Source organism: Choloepus didactylus, chromosome 3, assembly GCF_015220235.1.
Source record: "Choloepus didactylus isolate mChoDid1 chromosome 3, mChoDid1.pri, whole genome shotgun sequence".
Taxonomy (NCBI): Eukaryota; Metazoa; Chordata; class Mammalia; order Pilosa; family Megalonychidae; genus Choloepus; species Choloepus didactylus.
The window spans coordinates 140,469,821-140,493,564 of NC_051309.1; the positions used below are offsets into that span (position 1 = coordinate 140,469,821).

Sequence of the window (23,744 nt, forward strand, 5' to 3'; positions counted from 1 at the left end):
AATATGGTAAACTGGTATGTTACATGCTTTAATAATTTTTTTAATTTTTTTCTTTTGCAATAACCAAAGCATTCTATGGATCTTAGTTGTCACAAAACTGATAAATCGGTCTTTTGGTGGGTAAAATTCACACTGAGTAAATCTGGGAATAAAAATAAAACAAATAAAATTTAACTTTTTAATGGAATCTTCAGATATAAACCAAAGTAGAGAAAATTGTTTAATGAACCCCATATACCCATCTCACTTAGCTTCAACAGTTGTTCTTAGTTTGACATTCTCTTTTCATCTGTACTTCATCTTCCCATCTCTTTGTGATATTTTATATTGAATCTCAAACATTTTTTTTAATTCTTCTGTAAATACTTCTTTATATATTGTAAACTGATAAAGACTTACAAAATATATATATAAAATCTCCACAGTGCCATTATTTTACATAATAAAATTATCAATAATTCCTTAATATCATCTAAACCTCAGTTTACATGGTCTGAATATAACTTTCAAATTGGTTGTTTTAATCAGAACCAAATGAGGTCACACATTGCATTCGATTGATGTGACCATCAAGTCTCTCTTAATTTATTACTTTTCCTTTTCCCCTGTTTTCCACATACCAGTGATTCATTGAAGAAAATGGTTACTTTGCCTTAGTATTTCTTATGTTCTGTATTTACCTGATTGTATCTCTGCTGTATCATTTAATATATTCTTCTATTCCCTGTATTTCTTATGAGCTGGTATTTGGATAAAAATGATTGATTGTACTCAGGTCCTTTTTTGTCGTTGTTGAGGCAAGAGTTTTTTTCAGGCAATGTTAAGTACTTCCTATTGCATCGTATAATGTCTTATCAATCTTACTTTTACTTACGTTATGATTGTTCATGGGTTCAGGTGTTGTCAGCCTGATCTGTTCAAAATACAGACTCCCTTCCCAACTTTTTATTAAATTGATTTAGCAGCCTTTGATGAATCTTCCTTAGATTCTTATTTCAATAGGGTTGCAAAATATTGATTTTCTAATCCTGTATTTCTTACCTAGAAACATGTATGATCTTTTATCAACTTTTTGGTTACACTGAAATTCAATTTGTATAGGAACAGAAGAAGAAATGCTTGCTTATTTCTTTTTATTCAGTTAATCAATTTTCAGCGTAATAAACTAATGCCCTAGCAACCTCCAAATGTGATTGAGGATTGAGCTGTTTTTTTAAACATATCATTATGAACTCGTAAATCTTATTTATTTGGTGTGTTTAATCCATTTCAGTCATTGCTTTCATTGGTCAAACTGCTTCAGTTTTGACTGGTGGGCTTCTAAAGTTTGTTCCTGTGTCCTTATGTCCTGATGCTAATATATATATATTATATGTATATATTTATAAATATATTTTATATATTTATTTTTACTTCATTGATTCATGGCTCAAGATTTCCCAGGCTTATATTACACATTTCTGTTCCATACTTGGTTTCTTAGAGGAGAGCTGATTAGTGGGAAATGGAGTTGAGAGATCATAATCTGGGTGCTAGGGAAGCTTATTCTTTCTGGGTTGTTATAGTTCCTATGTCTTTGACTATTTCTTTTACAAAGTCACTGGATTTAACATATTTTTCAGTGTATGCCCATATTTTTTTCCTTAAGATTCTTTATATTTTTGGTATGAAACAAAACAGCATTAACATAATTCAATTAGGTTTAGCATTCATTTGGTAGAGATATACTTTCTCCTAGACACTTTGCTAGTCACTGATAACATAAATTAGATTGTGACCCTTGCTCTCAAGGAAGCACTGGGACTTGCTTTAGCATTAAATGGCATAATATGTAAGATAATAATTAAATTCTAGCTTAATAAATGATACAAATGGATAAAATGCAGAGGTAGCACAAAAAAGAACTAACTCTGTTGGCAGGGGGTATTCAAGAAATGCTTTAATTTCCCAGGGAAGGTAACATTTGTGCTGGGCATTAAAGTAAGGATATAAGTTCAATTGGGTGTACAAAAGGTGGGAGGTAAGGGAGTTTCAGACAAAGAAAAAGCATATAAAAAGTTATGCAGTCGTGAAACAGGAGCAGCCAGCAGTTTGGTTTTATTTGGAGCATCAAGATTGAAGTAGGGAATGACAGTAGGTGAGTCAAAGTCACGGAAGTCTTATAGGTCATGATTAAAAGCCTTACTCTAGAAGCAAAGGGAACAACTAAAGGATTCTAAGTAAAAATATGAAATAAAATTTACTCTTCAGAATAATAATTCTAGCAACAGCAAGGAAAATGGATTGAGAGGGGAAATGGAAAGGCAGGGAAACTAGTTAATAGAGTAAGTTTACGTTTTAAAAACACTATTTTTAAATAATTTCAAGCTTAGAGGAGGACAGTCACAAAATAATGCAAAACTTATACAGAGATCTGCAGTACCCCCCACCCAGAAATCCAGATCCACAAACTTTTTTTTTTCTTTTTTAAAATGCAATTTTATTGAGATATAATCACATAACATACAGTCATTAAGTGTACAATCAGTTGTTCACAGTATCGTCATATAGTTGTGCTTTCATCACCACAGTCAAACTTTGAACGTTTTCATAATACCAAAATATAAAATGAAAATTAAAAAAGAATATCCAAAATATCCCATTCCCCGTGTCCCCCCATTGTTCATTTACTTTTTTAAATACAGTTTAATTGAGATATATTCACACACCCTAAGTCATCCACAGTGTGCAGTTATTCACAGTACCATCATACAGTTGTGCATTCATCACCAGAATCAATTTTTTTTATTAAATTCAGTTTTATTGAAATACATTCAAACACCATACAATCATCCATGGTATGCAATCCACTGTCCACAGTATGATAACATAGTTATGCATTCATCACCACAATCTATCTCTGAACATTTTCCTTACATCAGAAAGAACCAGAACAAGAATAAAAAATAAAAGTGAAAAAAGAACACCCAAAGCATCCCCCCATCCCACCACATTTGTCCTTTAGTTTTTATCCCCATTCCTCCACTCATCCATACACTAGATAAAGGGGGTGTGATCCACAAGGTCTTCACAATCACACTGTCACCCCTTGTAATCTACATTATTATATAATTGTCTTCAGGAGTCCAGGCTGCTGGGTTGGAGTTTGGTAGTTTCAGGTATTTACTTCTAGCTATTCCAATACATTAAAGCCTAAGAGGTGTTATCTATATAGTGCATAAGAATGTCCACCAGAGTGACCTCTCGACTCCATTTGGAATCTCTCAGCCACTGAAACTATTTCGTCTCATTTTGCATCCCCCTTTTGGTCAAGAAGATACTCTCAGTCCCACGATGCCGGGTCCACATTCATCCCCGGGAGTCATACTCTGCGTTGCCAGGGAGATTTACATCCCTGGGAGTCGGGTCCCACGTAGTGGGGAGGGCAGCGAGTTCACCTGTCGAGATGGCTCAGTTAGAGAGAGAGAGGGCCACATCTGAGCAACAAAGAGGTACTCAGGGGGAGACTCTTAGGCACCATTACATGCAAGTTTGGACTCTCCTTTGTGGTAATGAGCTTCATAAGGGCAAGTCCCATGCTCGAGGGCTCAGCACATCAAACCGCCAGTCCCAATGTTTGTGACAACATCAACACCAGTCCAGGTGAGGATGTCCAACACATCCGCACTTTCCCCCAGATCCTCGGGGCTGGGGTGGGGGAGGCTGTAAATATATTTTTTATTATCTGCCCAAATTACTCTAGGATGTGTCACTATTTCACTCCAGCCTATACTAACTACCGTATCTCACTTCCTATTCAAAGTTCCATGCAACTGTGGTGTTTGAACAAATCGACTGTAGAGTTGTACCGTTTAGAAAATTTAGATCCTGTACCAAATAGATATCTATTCCCTTGGTCTCATATGAAAGTCGAAGTTTTAAAACACAATCAGTTTCAACCTTTACCCTTTGGCCTGGCTTGCCCTGGTCTTAACCAGACCTGCTTCATTCATATCACTAATTGAAGTCTGGGCTCTTTTTCAGCTTTTTTTTTTTTTTTTTTTTTTTGACAGTGGCTGTATGCACTAATACTGACATTCATATCTGCCGAGCTCTAGCTCTGAGTTTCAGGTGTCTCAGAGATATGCATTGTTCCAGAGACCAATCAGGTTATACACTAGGGGATCAGCATCTCAAAGTTTAGAGATAGGCCTTACAATTCAGGGATAGAGTTAACTGCTGTAAGAGCTTATAATCTAGGGACTATTACAATTATTGTGTCCACGTTAGGCTATGTTCTGAGATTCAATTCTGAGTTTACACATTGTAGTTAGTCCATATTGGTGAGGCATCATCCCTCTCACCATGTTTTCTCCAACACTTTTACTCCTATATATATATTTTCCTACAATTTTATAGAGTTATGTTCACATACCATACATTTATCCACAGTGTACAATCAGTTGTTCATGGTATCATCATAAAGTTGTACATTTATCACCACAATCAGCACTTGAACATACTGATTACTACAAGAAATTTTTTTTTTTTTTTTTTTTTAGCAATAAGAAAAAATGATAAGAAAAATAACATGTCATACAATACAATATACTACTAAGGACAGCAAATAACACCACTACCAAGAATCCCATCCCCAAACTTTTAACATTTTGCCACATTTACCATACCATTCTATCTATTCACTGTCTATCCACCTATCTTTTTCTAAACATTTGTGAATAGGCTATGTAAGTTATGCTCCTTGATATTTCTTGTATAAATTATGCTTCTTGATACTTAGCTTAATATTTCTGTGTATATTTCCTGAGAACAAAGATATTCACTTTTGCAACCATCTTAAGTACATTTACCAAGTTCAAGCAATTTAACATTAATATGTTGCAGTTATTAATGTTACATTAATATCTTAGTCTATATTTCAGATTTTTCATATGTCCCAGTAATGTCCTTCATGGCCTTTTCTCAATTAGTTCCAGTCCAGGATCATAGGTTGCATTTTATTGCCACTGTCTCTTTAGTCATTTTTTTTTAATTGTGGAAACATACATACAACATAAACTTTCCCATCTCAATCATTCACAAGCATAAGGTTCAGTGGCATTAATCACAGTCACAGTGTTGCATTACCTTTACCACCATCCATTAGCAGAACCTTCCCATCACTCCTCATATTTTCACTTTTGACTTTGCAAGCTTGAATAGTGCTTGACATAGAGTAGGCACTCAATAGTATTTGTTGAATGAATCAAAAGAAGTTAATAAGTCTGAAGAAAATCCATGTATAAATAGAGCCTGTATTTTTTTTTTTTACTTAGTTACTGTTTGATTTATTTACTGGCTTACTTAGTATTTACAATAAGATTTTCATGAACAAATCAATAAATAACCCAAGAGAAAAACAGTCAAAGGATATATGAATGGCAAGCTCATGTAAGAGGAAATCCTAATGGTTTCTATATATATGAAATTATGGTCAATCTCACTAGTGATTAAGGAAATGTAATACCATTTAAATCCCATGAGTTGGAAAAATATTTAAAAGTCTGAACAAAAACTCAGCCTTCACCTGGATGTGAAATAGTTGAAACTCTTGCATGCTGCCCGTGGAAGTATAAGTTGGTGAAACCACTGTTGGAAGCAGTTTGGCAATCAATATTCAGTAAGTCAAAAGATGCAGGTATCATTGGACTCACACTTCCACTCAGATCCAAAACCTAGAGAAACATGCTCACCTGTAGAAGAAGACAATGTTCAGTTAGGCAGTGTTCATGATGGCAAAATTTGGCAGTAACATAAATGATCATCTGTAGGAGAATTGATAAATAAATTTTGATACATTTATATATCAGCATATTATTCAGCAGAAAAATGAACAAACCAGAACTATACAAATGGAATATGCATAAAAGTCACCAAGTATTGACTGAAAAACTTACAAGATTATACAAATAGTATGATATTGCAAATATAAAGTTTAAAAATTATGCAAAATAATATGATTACATGTAGGTAGAAATATATTTAAAATGCCTGGTTATCTCTGGGGAGGAAAAGTGGAAGAGGAAGGGATATTAGGGAAGGTTACACAGTGGGCTTCAGCTTATCTTTCTTAAAAAAAAAAAGGCCAAAAAATTATTGTAAAAGCTAGGCGATGAGTAAACAAATGTTATTTTCTAACGTATTTGAAATGTTTCCAATGAAAAAATCATTTGCGCTTAGAGATTTTTAGAATTATCCTTGTTCTCAAAGTAAAATATTTCCCCAGCATCTCAGTAATTTTCACAGCTTTTTATTTTGCAGAATTGACTGATGAAGTAGCTCAGAAGCTGTTCGATGTTTCAGAAATATCTTCAGCAACAATGGCACGTTCGTTGCCCACGGCAGTTCCAGAATCTCCTAGAATTCATCCTGCAAAGACACCCAAAACACCTCGAACCCCCAGGTTACGAGATCCTAACAAAACACCAAGGTTTTATCCTGTTGTTAAAGAACCAAAAGCCATTGATGTAAAGGTACACAAAACAACCAGTAATGCAAAGTCTGCATTTTAGCATTTCAGAGTGGGACTTTCCCATTTCTCTCACTTAAAAAAAATGTATTTTATGTTATAAAAATTAATTTAAAATGGCATTTTACCATAGTGATGTTTTCTCAGGTTTAAAAATAACTTCTTTATAATTAGGTAGTTTAAATAAAGATGATCAGAAGATATAATGAAGAATCATACTAAGTTACATTTTCTTTGATCCTTATATTACAGACCTAGCAACTTAAGTTTTGTAACTTGTATGTGAGATGTTTGAGTTTTGTGACTTCATATGATTTCACAATGTGTTATCCACAGTATGAAAAAATGTTTAGTTGGCTTATAGTCAGAGGGTTTTAATTTACTTGTGCAGATCACACTACTGAAAGTAATTGCAATGTTTGACTTCTTTTTTTTTAGAGTCCAAGAAAGAGAAAAACTCGACATAGTACAAATCCCCCTCTAGAGTGTCATGTTGGTTGGGTAATGGATTCCAGAGATCACGGGCCAAGAACATCCTCTGTCAGGTACCATATTTGTCAAACATTGTTTTGTTCTTTGTTTGCAGTTTGTTGTAAACAGTTACTAACTAGATATCTGGGAATATTTAAAATTAATATGTTAGCAAATTGTAGAAAAATGAATAAAATAAAATGATGCTAAAGAAGGGGAATGTTTTATAGTAGGTACATTAAGGAAATAAGTTAGTAAAACAATTTTTCCCCCCATTTAAACTTGTTTCTGAAAGTGAGTACTCTTGGATTCATAAATTGTTTAGTTCTATGGAAGTTACTGTCTTTGGAAAGATCTACTAGTACCTTGTTCTTAGTGGCTTTTAGTAGATTCTTAATAGATACTTATTGAATGAATTAATTTGCTAAGCAATCTCCTCAAACTATATAAAGAATTTGGAAATAAAGCACTTTATTATTTTGGATCTTTTCCTTTTTTGAGAAACAATCAATTTAGATTCATTGATTATTTATTAGCAGTAAGTTTTTTTTCTTTTAGCTTTAAAAAAAAATGATTCATTTACCTCAAAAGTAATGATTGAGCAAACCTTTTACAGTGCCAGTTATGTGCAAAGCAGTATATATTTTGTCCTGTAGAGGGGATACAGAGGTGTTTTACTGCTAATTACTTTGTTTCTTGAAAACCTATCTCATGTTTTTACTAGATATTTTCAGAATAATTATTTGATAGTTTTTCTGTTTGAAAATTTAGCTTTGGCAAAATAATATTTTTTGACTGGTTACTGAAAGGGAAGGATTAGTTAATTACAGTTTTAACTAATTGAGTAGTTTATCATGATTGGAAAATCTCCAAATCTGTATTTCCAGTGATACACATTTGGTACTTTTACATTTAAAGGTATGTATATTTATAGGTATATTGGCCCTAGGAGATGAAGTGTGTATATGTTCTTCTGCACATCTGTGGTATATGAATAGTTATTTTTGAGTTACAAATGATTTTGAGAAATTGTTTCCCAGAGTATTTTTTATGGGAGAAGTATATTTAGAGATCAACAGATAAAGGTGAAAATGGCTTACTGTTTCGTCAGTAAAAAGCAAATAATCTGATTAATTCATAGTTCAAACATTCAGATAAGGAAACGTTTCTTAAGAGTCATATCTTATCACTTTATATCTTCTCTTGTTAATAATTAATCTATATAGTGATCTACTCAGCCACTACTGTGCCATCCCCCATGAGTAAAATGACGAAGGCAGGGACTTATGTAAGGCACTTTTCTAGGCACTGAGAATATAGTAGGGAACAAGATAGATACAATACCTACCTTTCTGGAGCTTTATTCAGAGATGACAGACAGGCAGTTACAATAATGAGTAATGAATTTAATGGCAGGAAGAATAAAATGCTATGGAAGCTTATAGTGGTAGAATCTAAATTAGTCAGTGGAATCAAGGAGGGTTACCCTAAAGAAAAGTATTAGCTAAGATTTAGGGATATCCTTAGTTTTCTGGCTTGAGGAACTGTTGGTACCATTAATTGATAATGTGAGCACTAGAGGGAATAGCAACATTTGGAAATGGGAATTATGAATTCAGTTTTGGCCTGCTGAGTTTTTGAGATGCATTTGAAGGATCCTGGTGATGATATCCAGATATGGTTCTACAGTTCAGCAATGAAAATGTCTGACCTAGAAATAAGAGTTTGGCAGTGGATGACTGACTCTTCTAGGCAGAGTGTGTAGAGTGAGAAGAGCAAAGATCCTAGGAGAAAGCCTTTCAAAACACCAACCTTGAAGAGACAGGTAAAGGAAGGAGAAGCCTGAAAAGGAAATGAAAAAAATATTTTGAAAGTGATAAGCAATGATTGTGAATAGTAAGTGCCTCTGTTCTAAAGCAGCTGAATTAAAAGTCTACTGTATGATCATACCAGTAGCTGGGTCATCTGTAAGTCTGATTCTGTTCATTATCTCTCTTTAAAAAAAAAACTTTATTAAGATAACATACATATAGCACAAAATTCGTCATTTTTACCATTTTTAAGTGCAAAATTCAGTGACATTAATTACATTCACTGTGTTGTGCTGCCGTCACCACCATCTATTACCAAAATTTTTTCATCAGCCCAAGCAGAAATTCTGTGCCCATTAAGCAGTAACTCCCCATTCTCTTCTCCCCTGGCCCCTACTAACCTCTAACCTACTTTTTGTCTTTATGAATTTTCATATTTTAGATATTTCATATAAGTGGAATCAGACAATATTTGTCCTTTGTGTTTGGATTCTTTCATTTAGCATGGTGTTTTCAAGATTCATCCATGTATGAGAACTTCATTCCTTTTTTTAAATGCAATTTTATTGAGATATATTCACATAACATACAGTCCTTCAAAGTGTACAATCAGTTGTTCATAGTTCTACATTGATCACCACAATCAATCTTTGAACATTTTCATTACCCCAAAAAATAAAATAAAAATTAGAATAAAATAAAAAAATAAAATAAAAAAGAACATCCAAAACATTCCATCCCCTTTCTCCCCCCATTGTTGATTTACTTTTTTTATACTTATTTTTTTAACTTTATCAAAAAATTTAAAAAGCAAACAATAAATTTCAAACAAAACCAAAACAAAAGAATAAGAAAAAACAAATAACATAAAATAACTACATTGCCTCCAACATGCTCCTACCCTACCCCAAGAAAATAGACGGACTATACATCAACGAAGGAATAAGAAAAACAAATAACCTAAAATAACTACATTTCTGTGAACTTGTTCCTACCATACCCCCCAGAAATTAACAAACCATAGTCATTCTGAGCATTCCCAGAACATTAAGCTTACCCTCCATAATTTTTCTGTTTTTATTAGATTATCGTTCTCCCTTCACTATTTGCTGTCTATTGCTAGGTCGCCTACATTCTACAATATAAACCATTTATTTTACATTTTTCACAGAGTTCACATTAGTGATAACATACAATATTTCTCTTTTTGTGCCTGGCTTATTTGGCTCAGCGTTATGTCTTCAAGGTTCATCCATGTTGTCATATGTTTCACAACATCGTTCCTTCTTACTGCTGCATAGTATTCCATCATGTGTATATACCACATTTTGTTTATCCACTCATCTGTTGAAGGACATTTGGATTGTTTCTATCTCTTGGCAATTGTGAATAATGCTGCTATGAACATTGGTTTGCAGGTACCTGTTCATGTCACTGCTTTCAGATCTTCCAGGTACATACCAAGAAGTGTAATTGCTGGATCGAAGGATAACTCTATATCTAGTTTTCTAAGGAACTGCCAGACTGTCTTCCAGATTGGCTGAACCATTTTATAGTCCCACCAACAATGAAAAGAGTTCCAATTTCTCCATATCCTCTCCAGCATTTGTAGTTTTCCTTTTTGTTTAATGGCAGCCAATCTAATTGGTGTGAGATGATATCTCAGTGTTCGTTCCTTTTTACCACTGAATTAAATTCCATTGTATGGCTGTACAGCATTTTGTTTATCCATTCATCTGTTGGTGGACACTTGGGTTTTTTCCACCTTTTGGCAATTGTGAATAATGCTGCTGTGAACATTAACGTTCAAGTATTTGCTTGAGCCCTTGTTTTCAATTATTTTTGAAACTGGATTTTCCAGGTCATATGGTAATAGTGTATTTAACTATTTAGGAACTGCCAAACTGTTTCCCACAGTGTTTGTGCCATTTTACATCCCCACTAGCAATGCTTGTGGGTTTCAGTTTCTCCGCTTGCATTATCTCTTGATTAGGGGTTTTTATTGTCTTTTTTTTTTTTTTTTTTTTTTTTTTTTTAGTTTTATAAATTCCGGTTGAATTCTAGATTCTTGCTCCTATACTTATTTTATTGATTCTGCTTTGCCAACTCCCAAACTGAATAAACCCAGCTCTCTTTCCCTTATATTTGTTTCTAATCTGCTGAATGTTGCTAAAGTAGGTCCATAAATTCATGTTCTCTAGTTGCAGTGTTTTCTACAATTCTTTATTAATCTCTAATTGACTACCTCACAGGAGGAATGCTCCTAAACCCATCTGCATGCCTTTTTTCTTGGCAGGTGACTTTGTCTTCTATAGAACTGGAAACTTCAAAAATATCCAATATGAAATCTTTCTTTTTTCCTTCCTTATCTCCACTTTCTTTTCTCTCTCACTGCCCCATCTTTCAAAAGCTCTTTCCCCCTCCTTGGGATTTTTTTTAAATCTGTTTTTGCCTTTAATTCATGCACAAAATGTTTGAATACTGAGTTTATGGAAGTCTCTGGGCCAGGTCCTATAGATGCAGAGAAGAAAAAATATGATCCCTGTGTTTAAAGAGCGTGCAGTCTATTGAGAAGACACATTAGCAAACGGGTTTATGAGAGCATTTAGGATCTTATTCCTGCTGTTAACTCATCTGTCTCTTGGATCCTGAAACTCTCTTACTACTAATTCTTTTTTGGTCTACGTGTCTCTCCTGCCTTACCAAAAATCTTCCTTTGAACCTTTTTCCCCATCAGAGTTCTCTTCCACTTCTCTTTTTTCCATCTCCCAGCTTCTCAAAAGAGTAGTTTGCTTTTACTGCCTCTACTTTAGCATCTCCTAGTCTGACTTCTTTCTCATTATTCTAATGAAACTTCTTATTCTCAAAGATTTACTGAAATCATCTTATGTGATTGCTATTTGTTAGTCCTAATTCTGCTCACCTCTCAGCTTTCTTCTGGAGGCTTTCTGTGATAAGTGTGTCAATAAAGGTATATTCATTGTAGTAAAATTATTTAATACTAGCTAACATTTATTATGTTCTTTCAAGGCACTGTGCTAAATATTTTACATGCATTATTTATGTGTTTGTTTATGTCTTCTTCAGACTGTAAGTTCTTGGATGGCAGAACTTCAGTGCCTGGCATGGTTGGCATTCAGTAAATGATGGCATGAATGAAACTGCTTATCCCATGTAGAGAGTGTCATGTAACTTTGTGTGAACAAATGGTGTTGAGTATAGAAACTACCCTGTATAACTTAATATCTCTAATTGTTCCCTCATTTATGTTGGTGGCATAAATATACCCTGATTCTTTGGTTTAAGTGGTTCCTAATGGTACAGAGGCATTTCAAGGCATGCTTATATTTTAGCAAGAGACTTAGAAATTTCGACCGGTTTTGCTTGATGAGAAATGTGGTAATCAGCATAAGAAAACATGTGTCAGTTACAAATTAACTACATAGGAAGAAGGGGCTGTATCCTGCAGTTTTGGGATTAAGTATTCTGCTTCGTACTCATTGGCAGATTAATGTTTTATTCATTCTTCCACAAAGTTTTGTTGAATATATTCCACGTGAAAAGCCCTATACTTGGGAGAATGACTTATTAAGATATAAAAAATGTATTTTATGCCTCTAGTGAGTTTACAGTCTAGTGTGAGAGATGAAATTCTAGTTATGGTTAAACCAACTATTATGAGAGAAGGTAAGATTAATTACAACTGAAGGGTGTCAAGAGAAACTTCTTTGGGCCTTAGGTACTAATATAGATGTTGATGGATGAGTAAAATTTCAATAGGAAAAGGTGTGAAATGGAGAGAAAGAGCATTTATGAGGCAGGAAATAGCAAATTACCAGAAGCATAGAAATATATGGCATTGTAACACAAAGCAAATAATTTCTGTGTGCCTGGAGCATACAGTATGAGAATGCCTTTAATAGGATTTTTTTGGGAAATGATTCTTATAAAAATTAAGTCAGGGTTTTATCATGAAAGTTCTTGAATGTCCTGCTGCAAAACTTGGGCTTATTCTATAGCAGTGAATTTTGAACAATGAAAGAGGCATTATTTAGATAAGTGATTTACAAATTTTTTGGTCTTAGTACCACTATATACTTTTTTTTCTTTTTATTCACATACCATACAATCCAAAGTGTATAATCAATGGCTTTCAGTATAATCACAGAATTGTACATTCATCACTACAATCAACATTTTACATAGCTCCAAAAAGAAAACTCTCATATCCTTTATACCCCCCCCCCATTTTTAACTCTTAGCATTGGTATGGTACCTTTGTTACAACTGTTAAAAGAATATCACAATATTACTGTTAACTGTAGTCCATAGTTTGTACTAGTTGTATGTTTTCCCATACACCAACCTATTAATGACATCTTGTAGTAGTGACGTTCATTTGTTCTAGCTCATGGAAGACCATTCCTATATTTGTACCATTGACCACTGTTTTGGTTTGCTAAAACTGCTGGAATGCAGTATACCAGAAATGGGTTGGCTTTTAGAATGAGGATTTATTAGTTTACAAATTTACAGTTCTAAGGCTAGAAAAATGTCCCAAATAAGGCATCAACAGGATGATACCTTCTCTGAAGAAAGGCTGCTGGCATCAGGATTCCTCTGTCAGATAGCAAGGTGCATGGCCAGTGTCTGTTGGTCTTTTACTCCCAGGTTTTGTTGCTTTCAGCTCCTAGTTCTAGTGGCCTCCTCCCTGAGCTTCTGTGGGTCCTCTATTAGCTCCTCCGGGGCTTTTCTCTCTCAGTTCTCTCTGAGTGTTTCTCTCTAAGTTCTCTGGGCTTTTTCTGCCTTTCTCTTCATAAAGACTCAAGTAAAGGATTAAGATCCACCTTGAATCTCCATTGAAATACCCTAATGGAAAGGTCCTACCTACAGGCAAGATGGCAGCATAGAGAGGTTGTTATTTAGTTAGTCCTTTAGAGCAACTAGTAAATAGCCAAGAACAACTAGTAAAGAGTCTGGAACAACTGTTGGGGGATATCCATGACTGGATACATTATACACCAGCTTGAAATGGGTGGAATGACTGAGATCGCAGTATAGAACTGTAAGTAAAGCTCTCCAAACCACAGAGCTGATGCTCCTCCTGTACCAGCACAGCAGGCTGAGCTGAAACAATTCCTTGTGGAAAAAAGAAGAACCTGGAGCAAGGGAAAGTAACTCAACCAAGCTCCAATTGCAGTTTTGTTTTTTTTTTTTAATTCAGTTTTATTGAAATATATTCACAAACCATACAGTCATCCATGGTATACAATCAACTGTTCACAGTATGATCATATAGTTATGCGTTCATCACCACAATCTATTTCTGAACATTTTCCTTACATCAGAAAGAATCAGAATAAGAATAAAAAATAAAAGTGAAAAGAGAATACCCAAACCATCCCCCCATCCCACCCTATTTGTCATTTAGTTTTTACTCCCATTTTTCTACTGATTTTTTTTCAATTTTTTAACTTTGTTTGTCAAAAAATTAAAAACAAACAGGCAAACAACAACCAAAAAAACCCCACAACATTTCAAACAAAGCAATGGATTAAGGAAAACAAATAACCTAAAATAACTACTTTGCTTCCAATATGTTCCTACCATACCCCAAGAAAATTAATAAACCATGTCCAAACAGAGGAGTAAGAAAAACAAATAATCTAAAATAACTCTATTGCTTCCAACATGATCTTACTATATCCAAGAAAGTTTACAAACCATAATCATTCCTGAGCATTCCCATAACATTGAGATTACCCTCCATAGTTTATCTGTTCTTATTAGATTATCATTCCCCCTCCACTAATTGGTATCTCTAGGTCCCCTACATTCTACAGTATAAAACATTGTACATTTTTCACAGAATTCACATTAGTGGTAACATACAATATCTCTCTTTTTGTGCCTGGCTTATTTTGCTCAGCATTATGTCTTTTTTTTTTTTTTTTTTTTTTTTTTTTAATCTTCATTTTATTGAGATATATTCATATACCACGCAGTCATACAAAACAAATCGTACTTTCGATTGTTCACAGTACCATTACATAGTTGTACATTCATCACCCAAATCAATCCCTGACACCTTCATTAGCACACACACAAGAATAACAAGAATAATAATTAGAGTGAAAAAGAGCAATTGAAGTAAAAAAGAACACTGGGTACCTTTGTCTGTTTGTTTCCTTCCCCTATTTTTCTACTCATCCATCCATAAACTAGACAAAGTGGAGTGTGGTCCTTATGGCTTTCCCAATCCCCTTGTCACCCCTCATAAGCTACATTTTTTTTTTTTTTTTAAATCATCATTTTATTGAGATATATTCACATACCACGCAGTCATACAAAACAAATTGTACTTTCGATTGTTTACAGTACCATTACATAGTTGTACATTCATCACCTAAATCAATCCCTGACACCTTCATTAGCACACACACAAGAATAACAAGAATAATAATTAGAGTGAAAAAGAGCAATTGAAGTAAAAAAGAACACTGGGTACCTTTGTCTGTTTGTTTCCTTCCCCTACTTTTCTACACATCCATCCATAAACTAGACAAAGTGGAGTTTGGTCCTTATGGCTTTCCCAATCCCACTGTCACCCCTCATAAGCTACATTTTTATACAACTGTCTTCGAGATTCATGGGTTCTGGGTTGTAGTTTAATAGTTTCAGGTATCCACCACCAGCTACCCCAATTCTTTAGAACCTAAAAAAGGTTGTCTAAAGTGTGCGTAAGAGTGCCCACCAGAGTGATCTCTCGGCTCGTTTTGGAATCTCTCTGCCACTGAAGCTTATTTCATTTCCTTTCACATCCCCCTTTTGGTCAAGAAGATGTTCTCCATCCCACGATGCCGGGTCTACATTCCTCCCCGGGAGTCATATTCCACTTTGCCAGGGAGATTCACTTCCCTGGGTGTCTGATCCCACGTACGGGGGAGGGCAGTGATTTCACCTTTCAAGTTGGCTTAGCCAGAGAGAGAGGGCCACATCTGAGCAACAAAGAGGCATTCAGGAGGAGACTCTTAGGCACAAATACAGGGAGGCCTAGCCTCTCCTTTGCAGCAACTGTCTTCCCAAGGGTAAAACTTATGGTAGAGGGCTCAACCCATCAAACCACCAGTCCCCTATGTCTGTGGTCATGTTAGCAACCATGGAGGTGGGGTAGGCGAATACCCCTGCATTCTCCACAGGCTCCTCAAGGGGGCACTGCATCTTTTTTTTTTTTTCCTTGTTTTTTTTTTTTTTTTTAACTTTCCCTTCTTTTTTAAATCAACTGTATGAAAAAAAAGTTAAAAAGAAAACAAACATACAATAAAAGAACATTTCAAAGAGACCATAACAAGGGAGTAAGAAAAAGACAACTAACCTAAGATAACTGCTTAACTTCCAACATTTTCCTACTTTACCCCAAGAAAGTTACCTAATATAGCAACATTTCTGTGAACTTGCTCCTACTATATCCATCAGAAATTAACAGACCATAGTCATTCCTGGGCATCCCCAGAACGTTAAATAGCTTATCTGTTCTTCTTGGATTATTGTTCCCCCTTCCTTAATTGCTCTCTATTGCTAGTTCCCCTACATTCTACATTATAAGCCATTTGTTTTACATTTTTCAAAGTTCACATTAGTGGTAGCATATAATATTTCTCTTTTTGTGCCTGGCTTATTTCGCTTAGCATTATGTCCTCAAGGTTCATCCATGTTGTCATATGTTTCACGAGATCATTCCTTCTTACTGCCGCGTAGTATTCCATCGTGTGTATATACCACATTTTATTTATCCACTCATCTGTTGAAGGACATTTGGGTTGTTTCCATCTTTTGGCAATTGCGAATAATGCTGCTATGAACATTGGCGTGCAGATATCTGTTCGTGTCACTGCTTTCCGATCTTCCGGGTATATACCGAGAAGTGCAATCACTGGATCGAATGGTAGCTCTATATCTAGTTTTCTAAGGAACTGCCAGACTGACTTCCAGAGTGGCTGAACCATTATACAGTCCCACCAACAATGAATAAGAGTTCCAATTTCTCCACATCCCCTCCAGCATTTGTAGTTTCCTGTTTGTTTAATGGCAGCCATTCTAATCGGTGTTAGATGGTATCTCATCGTGGTCTTAATTTGCATCTCTCTAATAGCTAGTGAAGCTGAACATTTTTTCATGTGTTTCTTGGCCATTTGTATTTCCTCTTCAGAGAACTGTCTTTTCATATCTTTTGCCCATTTTATAATTGGGCTGTCTGTACTATTGTCATTGAGTTGTTGGATTTCTTTATATATGCAAGATATCAGTCTTTTGTCAGATACATGGTTTCCAAAAATTTTTTCCCATTGAGTTGGCTGCCTCTTTACCTTTTTGAGAAATTCCTTTGAGGTGCAGAAACTTCTAAGCTTGAGGAGTTCCCATTTATCTATTTTCTCTTTTGTTGCTTGTGCTTTGGGTGTAAAGTCTAGGAAGTGTCCACCTAATACAAGGTCTTGAAGATGTTTTCCTACATTATCTTCTAGGAGTTTTATGGTACTTTCTTTTATATTGAGATCTTTGGTCCATTTTGAGTTAATTTTTGTGTAGGGGGTGAGGTAGGGGTCCTCTTTCATTCTTTTGGATATGGATATCCAACTCTCCCAGCCCCATTTGTTGAAAAGACCATTATGGCTCAGTTCGGTGACTTTGGGGGCCTTATCAAAGATCAGTCGGCCATAGATCTGAGGATCTATCTCCGAATTCTCAATTCGATTCCATTGATCTATATGTCTATCTTTGTGCCAGTACCATGCTGTTTTGGCAACTGTGGCTTTATAATAAGCTTCAAAGTCAGGGAGTGTAAGTCCTCCCACTTCGTTTTTCTTTTTTAGAGTGTCTTTAGCAATTCGAGGCATCTTCCCTTTCCAAATAAATTTGATAACTAGCTTTTCCAAGTCTGCAAAGTAGGTTGTTGGAATTTTGATTGGGATTGCATTGAATCTGTAGATGAGTTTGGGTAGAATTGACATCTTAATGACATTTAGCCTTCCTATCCATGAACATGGAATATTTTTCCATCTTTTAAGGTCCCCTTCTATGTCTTTTAGTAGAGTTATGTAGTTTTCTTTGTATAGGTCTTTTACATCTTTGGTTAAGTTTATTCCTAGGTACTTGATTTTTTTAGTTGCTATTGAAAATGGTATCTTTTTCTTGAGTGTCTCTTCGGTTTGTTCATTTCTAGCATATAGAAACATTACTGACTTATGTGCATTAACCTTGTATCCCGCTACTTTGCTAAATTTGTTTATTAGCTCTAGTAGCTGTATCGTCGATTTCTCAGGGTTTTCTAGATATAAGATCATATCATCTGCAAACAATGACAGTTTTACTTCTTCTTTTCCTATTTGGATGCCTTTTATTTCTTTGCCTTGCCGGATTGCCCTGGCTAGCACTTCCAGCACAATGTTGAATAACAGTGGTGACAGCGGGCATCCTTGTCTTGTTCTTGATCTTAGAGGGAAGGCTGCTGGCTGTGGGTTTTTCATATATGCTCTTTATCATGTTGAGGAAGTTTCCTTCAGTTCCTACCTTTTGAAGTGTTTTTATCAAAAAGGGATGTTGGATTTTGTCAAATGCTTTTTCAGCATCTATTGAGATGATCAATTGATTTTTCCCTTTCGAGTTTTTAATGTGTTGTAATACATTGATTGATTTTCTTATGTTGAACCATCCTTGCATGCCTGGAATGAACCCCACTTGGTCATGGTGTATGATTTTTTTAATGTGTCTTTGGATTCGATTTGCAAGTATTTTGTTGAGGATTTTTGCATCTATATTCATTAGGGAGATTGGCCGGTAGTTTTCCTTTTTTGTAACATCTTTGCCTGGTTTTGGTATTAGATTGATGTTAGCTTCATAAAATGAGTTAGGTAGTGTTCCATTTTCTTCAATGTTTTGAAAGAGTTTGAGTAAGATTGGTGTCAGTTCTTTCTGGAAAGTTTGGTAGAATTCCCCTGTGAAGCCATCTGGCCCTGGGCATTTATTTGTGGGAAGATTTTTGATGACTGATTGGATTTCTTTGCTTGTGATGGGTTGGTTGAGGTCTTCTATTTCTTGTCTGGTCAGTCTAGGTTGTTCATATGTTTCCAGGAAATTGTCCATTTCCTCTACATTATCCAGTTTGTTGCCATACAGTTGTTCATAGTATCCTCTTATAATTTTTTTAATTTCTTCAGGATCTGCAGTTGTGTCACCTTTTTCATTCATTATTTTGTTTATATGGGTCTTCTCTCTTTTTGATTTTGTCAGTCTAGCTAGGGGCTTGTCAATCTTGTTGATCTTCTCAAAGAACCAACTTTTGGTGATATTTATCCTCTCTATTGTTTTTTTTGTTCTCTATGTCATTTATTTCTGCTTTAATCCTTGTGATTTCTTTTCTTCTACTTGGTTTAGGATTGGTTTGCTGTTCATTTTCTAGCTTCTTCAGTTGATCCATTAGTTCTTTGATTTTGGCTCTTTCTTCCTTTTTAATATATGCGTTTAGTGCTATAAATTTCCCCCTTAGCACTGCTTTTGCTGCATCCCATAGGTTTTGGTATGTTGTGTTCTCATTTTCATTCGTCTCTATATATTTAGCAATTTCTCTTGCTATTTCTTCTTTAACCCACTGATTGTTTAGGAGTGTGTTGTTTAACCTCCAGGTATTTGTGAATTTTCTAAGTCTCTGATGGTTATTGACTTCTAATTGTATTCCATTGTGGTCAGAGAATGTGCTTTGAATAATTTCAATCTTTTTAAATTTATTGAGGCTTGTTTTATGTCCCAGCATATGATCTATTCTGGAGAAAGTTCCATGAGCACTAGAAAAGTATGTGTATCCTGGTGATTTGGGATGTAATGTTGTGTATATGTCTGTTAAATCTAATTCATTTATCAGATTGATTAGGTTTTCAATTTCCTTATTGGTCTTCTGTCTGGTTGATCTATCTATAGGAGAGAGTTATGTGTTGAAGTCTCCCACAATTATTGTGGAAATATCAATTGCTTCCTTTAGTTTTGCCAGTGTTTCTCTCATGTATTTTGTGGCACCTTGGTTGGGTGCATAGACATTTACGATTGTTATTTCTTCTTGCTGAATTGCCCCTTTTATTAGTACGTAGTGGCCTTCTTTGTCTCTCAAAACATCCCTGCATTTGAAGTCTATTTTATCTGAGATTAATATTGCTACACCTGCTTTCTTTTGGCTGTAGCTTGCATGAAATATTTTTTTCCATCCTTTCACTTTCAGTTTCTTTGTGTCCTTGTGTCTAAGATGAGTCTCTTGTATGCAACATATTGATGGTTCATTTTTTTTGATCCATTCTGCGAATCTATATCTTTTAATTGGGGAGTTTAATCCATTTACATTCAACGTTATAACTGTGAAGGCATTTCTTGAATCAGCCATCTTATCCTTTGGTTTATGTTTGTCATATTTTTCCCCTCTGTCCATTAATATCCTTTATTGTACCCATACCGAATCTCTTTAGTACTGAACCTTTCTCCAAGTCTCTCTGTCCTTTCTTTGTTTCTCTGTCTGTAGGGCTCCCTTGAGTATCTCCAGTAGGGCAGGTCTCTTGTTAGCAAATTCTCTCATCATTTGTTTGTCTGTGAAAAATTTAAGCTCTCCCTCAAATTTGAAGGAGAGCTTTGCTGGATAAAGTATTCTTGGCTGGAAATTTTTCTCACTCAGAATTTTAAATATATCGTGCCACTGCCTTCTTGCCTCCATGGTGGCTGCTGAGTAGTCACTACTTAGTCTTATGCTGTTTCCTTTGTATGTGGTGAATTGCTTTTCTCTTGCTGCTTTCAGAACTTGCTCCTTCTCTTCTGTGTTTGATAGTGTGATCAGTATATGTCTCAGAGTGGGTTTATTTGGATTTATTCTATTTGGAGTTCGCTGAGCATTTATGATTTGTGTATTTATGTTGTTTAGAAGATTTGGGAAGTTTTCCCCAACAATTTCTTTGAATACTCTTCCTAGACCTTTACCCTTTTCTTCCCCTTCTGGGACACCAATGAGTCTTATATTTGGACGTTTCATATTATCTATCGTATCCCTGAGGTCCATTTCGATTTTTTCAATTTTTTTCCCCATTCTTTCTTTTATGCTTTCATTTTCCATTCTGTCATCTTCCAGGTCACTGATTCGTTGTTCAACTTCCTCTAGTGTTGTACTATGAGTGTCCAGAATCTTTTTAATTTGGTCAACAGTTTCTTTAATTTCCATAAGATCATCCATTTTTTTATTTAGTCTTGCAATGTCTTCTTTATGCTCTTCTAGGGTCTTCTTGATTTCCTTTATCTCCCGTACTATGGTCTCATTGTTCATCTTTAGTTCTTTGAGTAGCTGCTCTAGGTGCTGTGTCTCTTCTGGTCTTTTGATTTGGGTGCTTGGGCTTGGGTTATCCATATCGTCTGGTTTTTTCATATGCTTTATAATTTTCTGTTGTTTTTGGCTTTGTGGCATTTGCTGAACTTGATAGGGTTCTTTTAGGATTTGTAGACCAATTGAAGTCCTTATCTCTAATTTATCAGATATACAGCTTCGTGGAGTACACTTTCTCTAACTAACCAGCAGGTGGCGTCCACGAGCCACCTGTTCTCCACAAGCCAGTTCTCCCCTGCTTAGCCTTTTTGGTGAGTGGGGGAGTGAGTCTTGTGGGGTCCAATTGGTGTACCAAGCTTGCGTGTGTAGTTGGTGTTGCCTGCCCTGTATATGGGGCGTGTTTCTGGGCAGTCAGGGAGGGGGGGTGGCTCTAACAATCAAATATCCCTGGTGATCCTAGAGTTTTAAAGCTGCTGCAATAGTCTAATCCTTCAGTTCAGTCCTGCCACAGTTTGTCTCTGCCACTGACCCACAAGTCCTTGGTATTGGCGTATGGCTCCTGAGACTTGCAAGTGGGCCCCTCTTCCAGGCCGTGCACCCTGGGTCCTCTGTTGAGGGATGACTGTGCTATGTCACAGGTGAGTGCCGTCCCCCCAGGGCAGTTCTGGGCTGCTGGGCTGTGTAGGGAGGCTCCCAGTCTGCTGAAATGATGGCTCAATGGGGCTTTGTTAATTCAGACTGCTCTACCTTCCCAACTCTGGGACAATCAGCTGAAGGTTGCAGGGAAGGCTAATGTCCACGCCCAGTTTTGTGGTGTGTGCCTGTTATTTGAAGCACTTCCGTCACACTGGGTTGTCTGGGGCAGTTCTGGGCTATGGGGCTGGCGATGGGCAGGAGTGTTTCCTGTCTACCAGGATGATGGCTGTGAGCGGACACCCCCCTTTTCTTGGGAAGTTGTGGTGTTTAGTGAATTTTCTCAGCCACTGGATTATTGCGTTTTGTCTCAGAGCTCTCCTAGTTCTGCTCTTGACTTGACCTGCCCAAATAGTAAGTCTTTGAAGCTTTCTGTATTGGGCTTCTTAGAGTAATTGTTTTAGAAAAAGAAAAAAGGATTAAAAAAAAAAAAAAAACGGGCCCTCCTCAGAGATCTAATGGGCTATTGAAATGCTAAGAGACAAAGCAACCAGGGCCATTAAGGAAAGGTCCACAGGGCAGAGAGATCAGCTTTTCTTCGGGATTTGCATATGCGACTCAGGGCCCATCCCCTTTCTATGTTCACCAGAACTCCAAAAATGCTCCGCTTTTATTTTGGAGTTTTTCGTGTTGTTTTTTTTCTATGCCTGTCTCCTCTCTGTTGGGCTGGCTGCTCTCAGATTCTCTGGTGTCTGGTCTCAGTCTATCTATGTTTGGAGTTTGGATCAGTAGAATGAGTTTCCGATAAGGGCTGCCACTTCAGTTCTCCCTTCTCCTTCCCGGAGCTGACAGCCCCTCCTCCCCCGGGACTGAGCCTGGCAGGGAGGGGCGCGGGTCCCCTGGCCGCAAAAACTTACAGATTTCGCTGATCTCAGCAGTTCCACGTTTTCATGAGTGTTGTATGAAGTATGCCCAAAGTCAGATTGCTCTGTGGTGTCCAGTCCACGCAGTTCCTGGCTTTCTACCTACTTTCCTGGAGGAGTAACTAAAACATACAGCTCACCAGTCTGCCATCTTGCCCCGCCTCCTCCAATTGCAGTTTTAATCAACAAATTTGGACTACAAGCACAGGGAAACCCAGAACAAGCAGGCAAGGAACCTCAGTTTCCTCCCAGCAGAGAGGAGGCAGGGCTGACAGAAAAAAACTACATAAATAAATAAAAACAGAGCCTCTAACTAGCTCATTATAGAAAGTCTCAAGCATTTTCAGTTGTCACCTCTTGACGCAGGCAAGGGTGGTGTAGTGGTTTGAATGTATTATGTCCCCCAGAAAAAGCCATATTCCTTGATGCAGTCTTGTGGGGCAGACATATTAATGGGGATTAAGTTGGAACGTTTGGATTATGTTGTTTGCATGGAAATATGCCCCACCCAACTGTAGGTGATAACTCAGGTATTTCCATGGAGGCATGACCCCACCCATTCAGGGTCAGCCTTGATCAGTGGAGCCATATAAATAGGCTGACAAACAGAAGGAACTCAGTGCAGCTGCAGTTGTGAGTGACATTTTGAAGAGGAGCTACAGCCAAGAGGGACACTTTGAAGAAAGCACAGGAGCTGCAGATGAGAGACAGTTTGAAGATGGCTGTTGAAAGCAGACTTGCTCTGGAGAAGCTGAGTGAGGACACATATCCCAAGTGCAACTAAGAGTGACATTTTTGAGGAAGTAACAGAGGTTTTCTGGACACCATTGGCCATCCTCCAGTGAAAGTACTCTATTGCTGATGTGTTACCTTGGACACTTTATGGCCTTAAGACTGTAACTGTGTAACCAAATAAACCCCCTTTGTAAAAGCCCATCCATTTCTGGTGTTTTGCATTCTGGCAGCATTAGCAAACTAGAACAGGTGGAGTTAACAGAATCAGAGAGACAAAGGAGGAATTCAAGTATAGAAGATAACTTCCTAAAGAGTGT

The 23,744-nt window shown here is 36.4% G+C and overlaps 1 protein-coding gene across 3 annotated transcripts in view; it reads left to right on the top strand.

Annotated features, from left to right (window-relative positions):
- LARP1B (La ribonucleoprotein 1B) overlaps positions 1 to 23,744 on the top strand; it is a 221,445-nt gene that overhangs the window by 183,701 nt on the left and 14,000 nt on the right. For all 3 annotated transcript variants that reach the window (XM_037830640.1, XM_037830638.1, XM_037830639.1), the window contains 2 exons: positions 6,301 to 6,512; positions 6,947 to 7,053. In XM_037830640.1, coding sequence (XP_037686568.1) covers positions 6,301 to 6,512; positions 6,947 to 7,053 — 319 coding nt within the window. The remainder of the gene's footprint in view (positions 1 to 6,300; positions 6,513 to 6,946; positions 7,054 to 23,744) is intronic.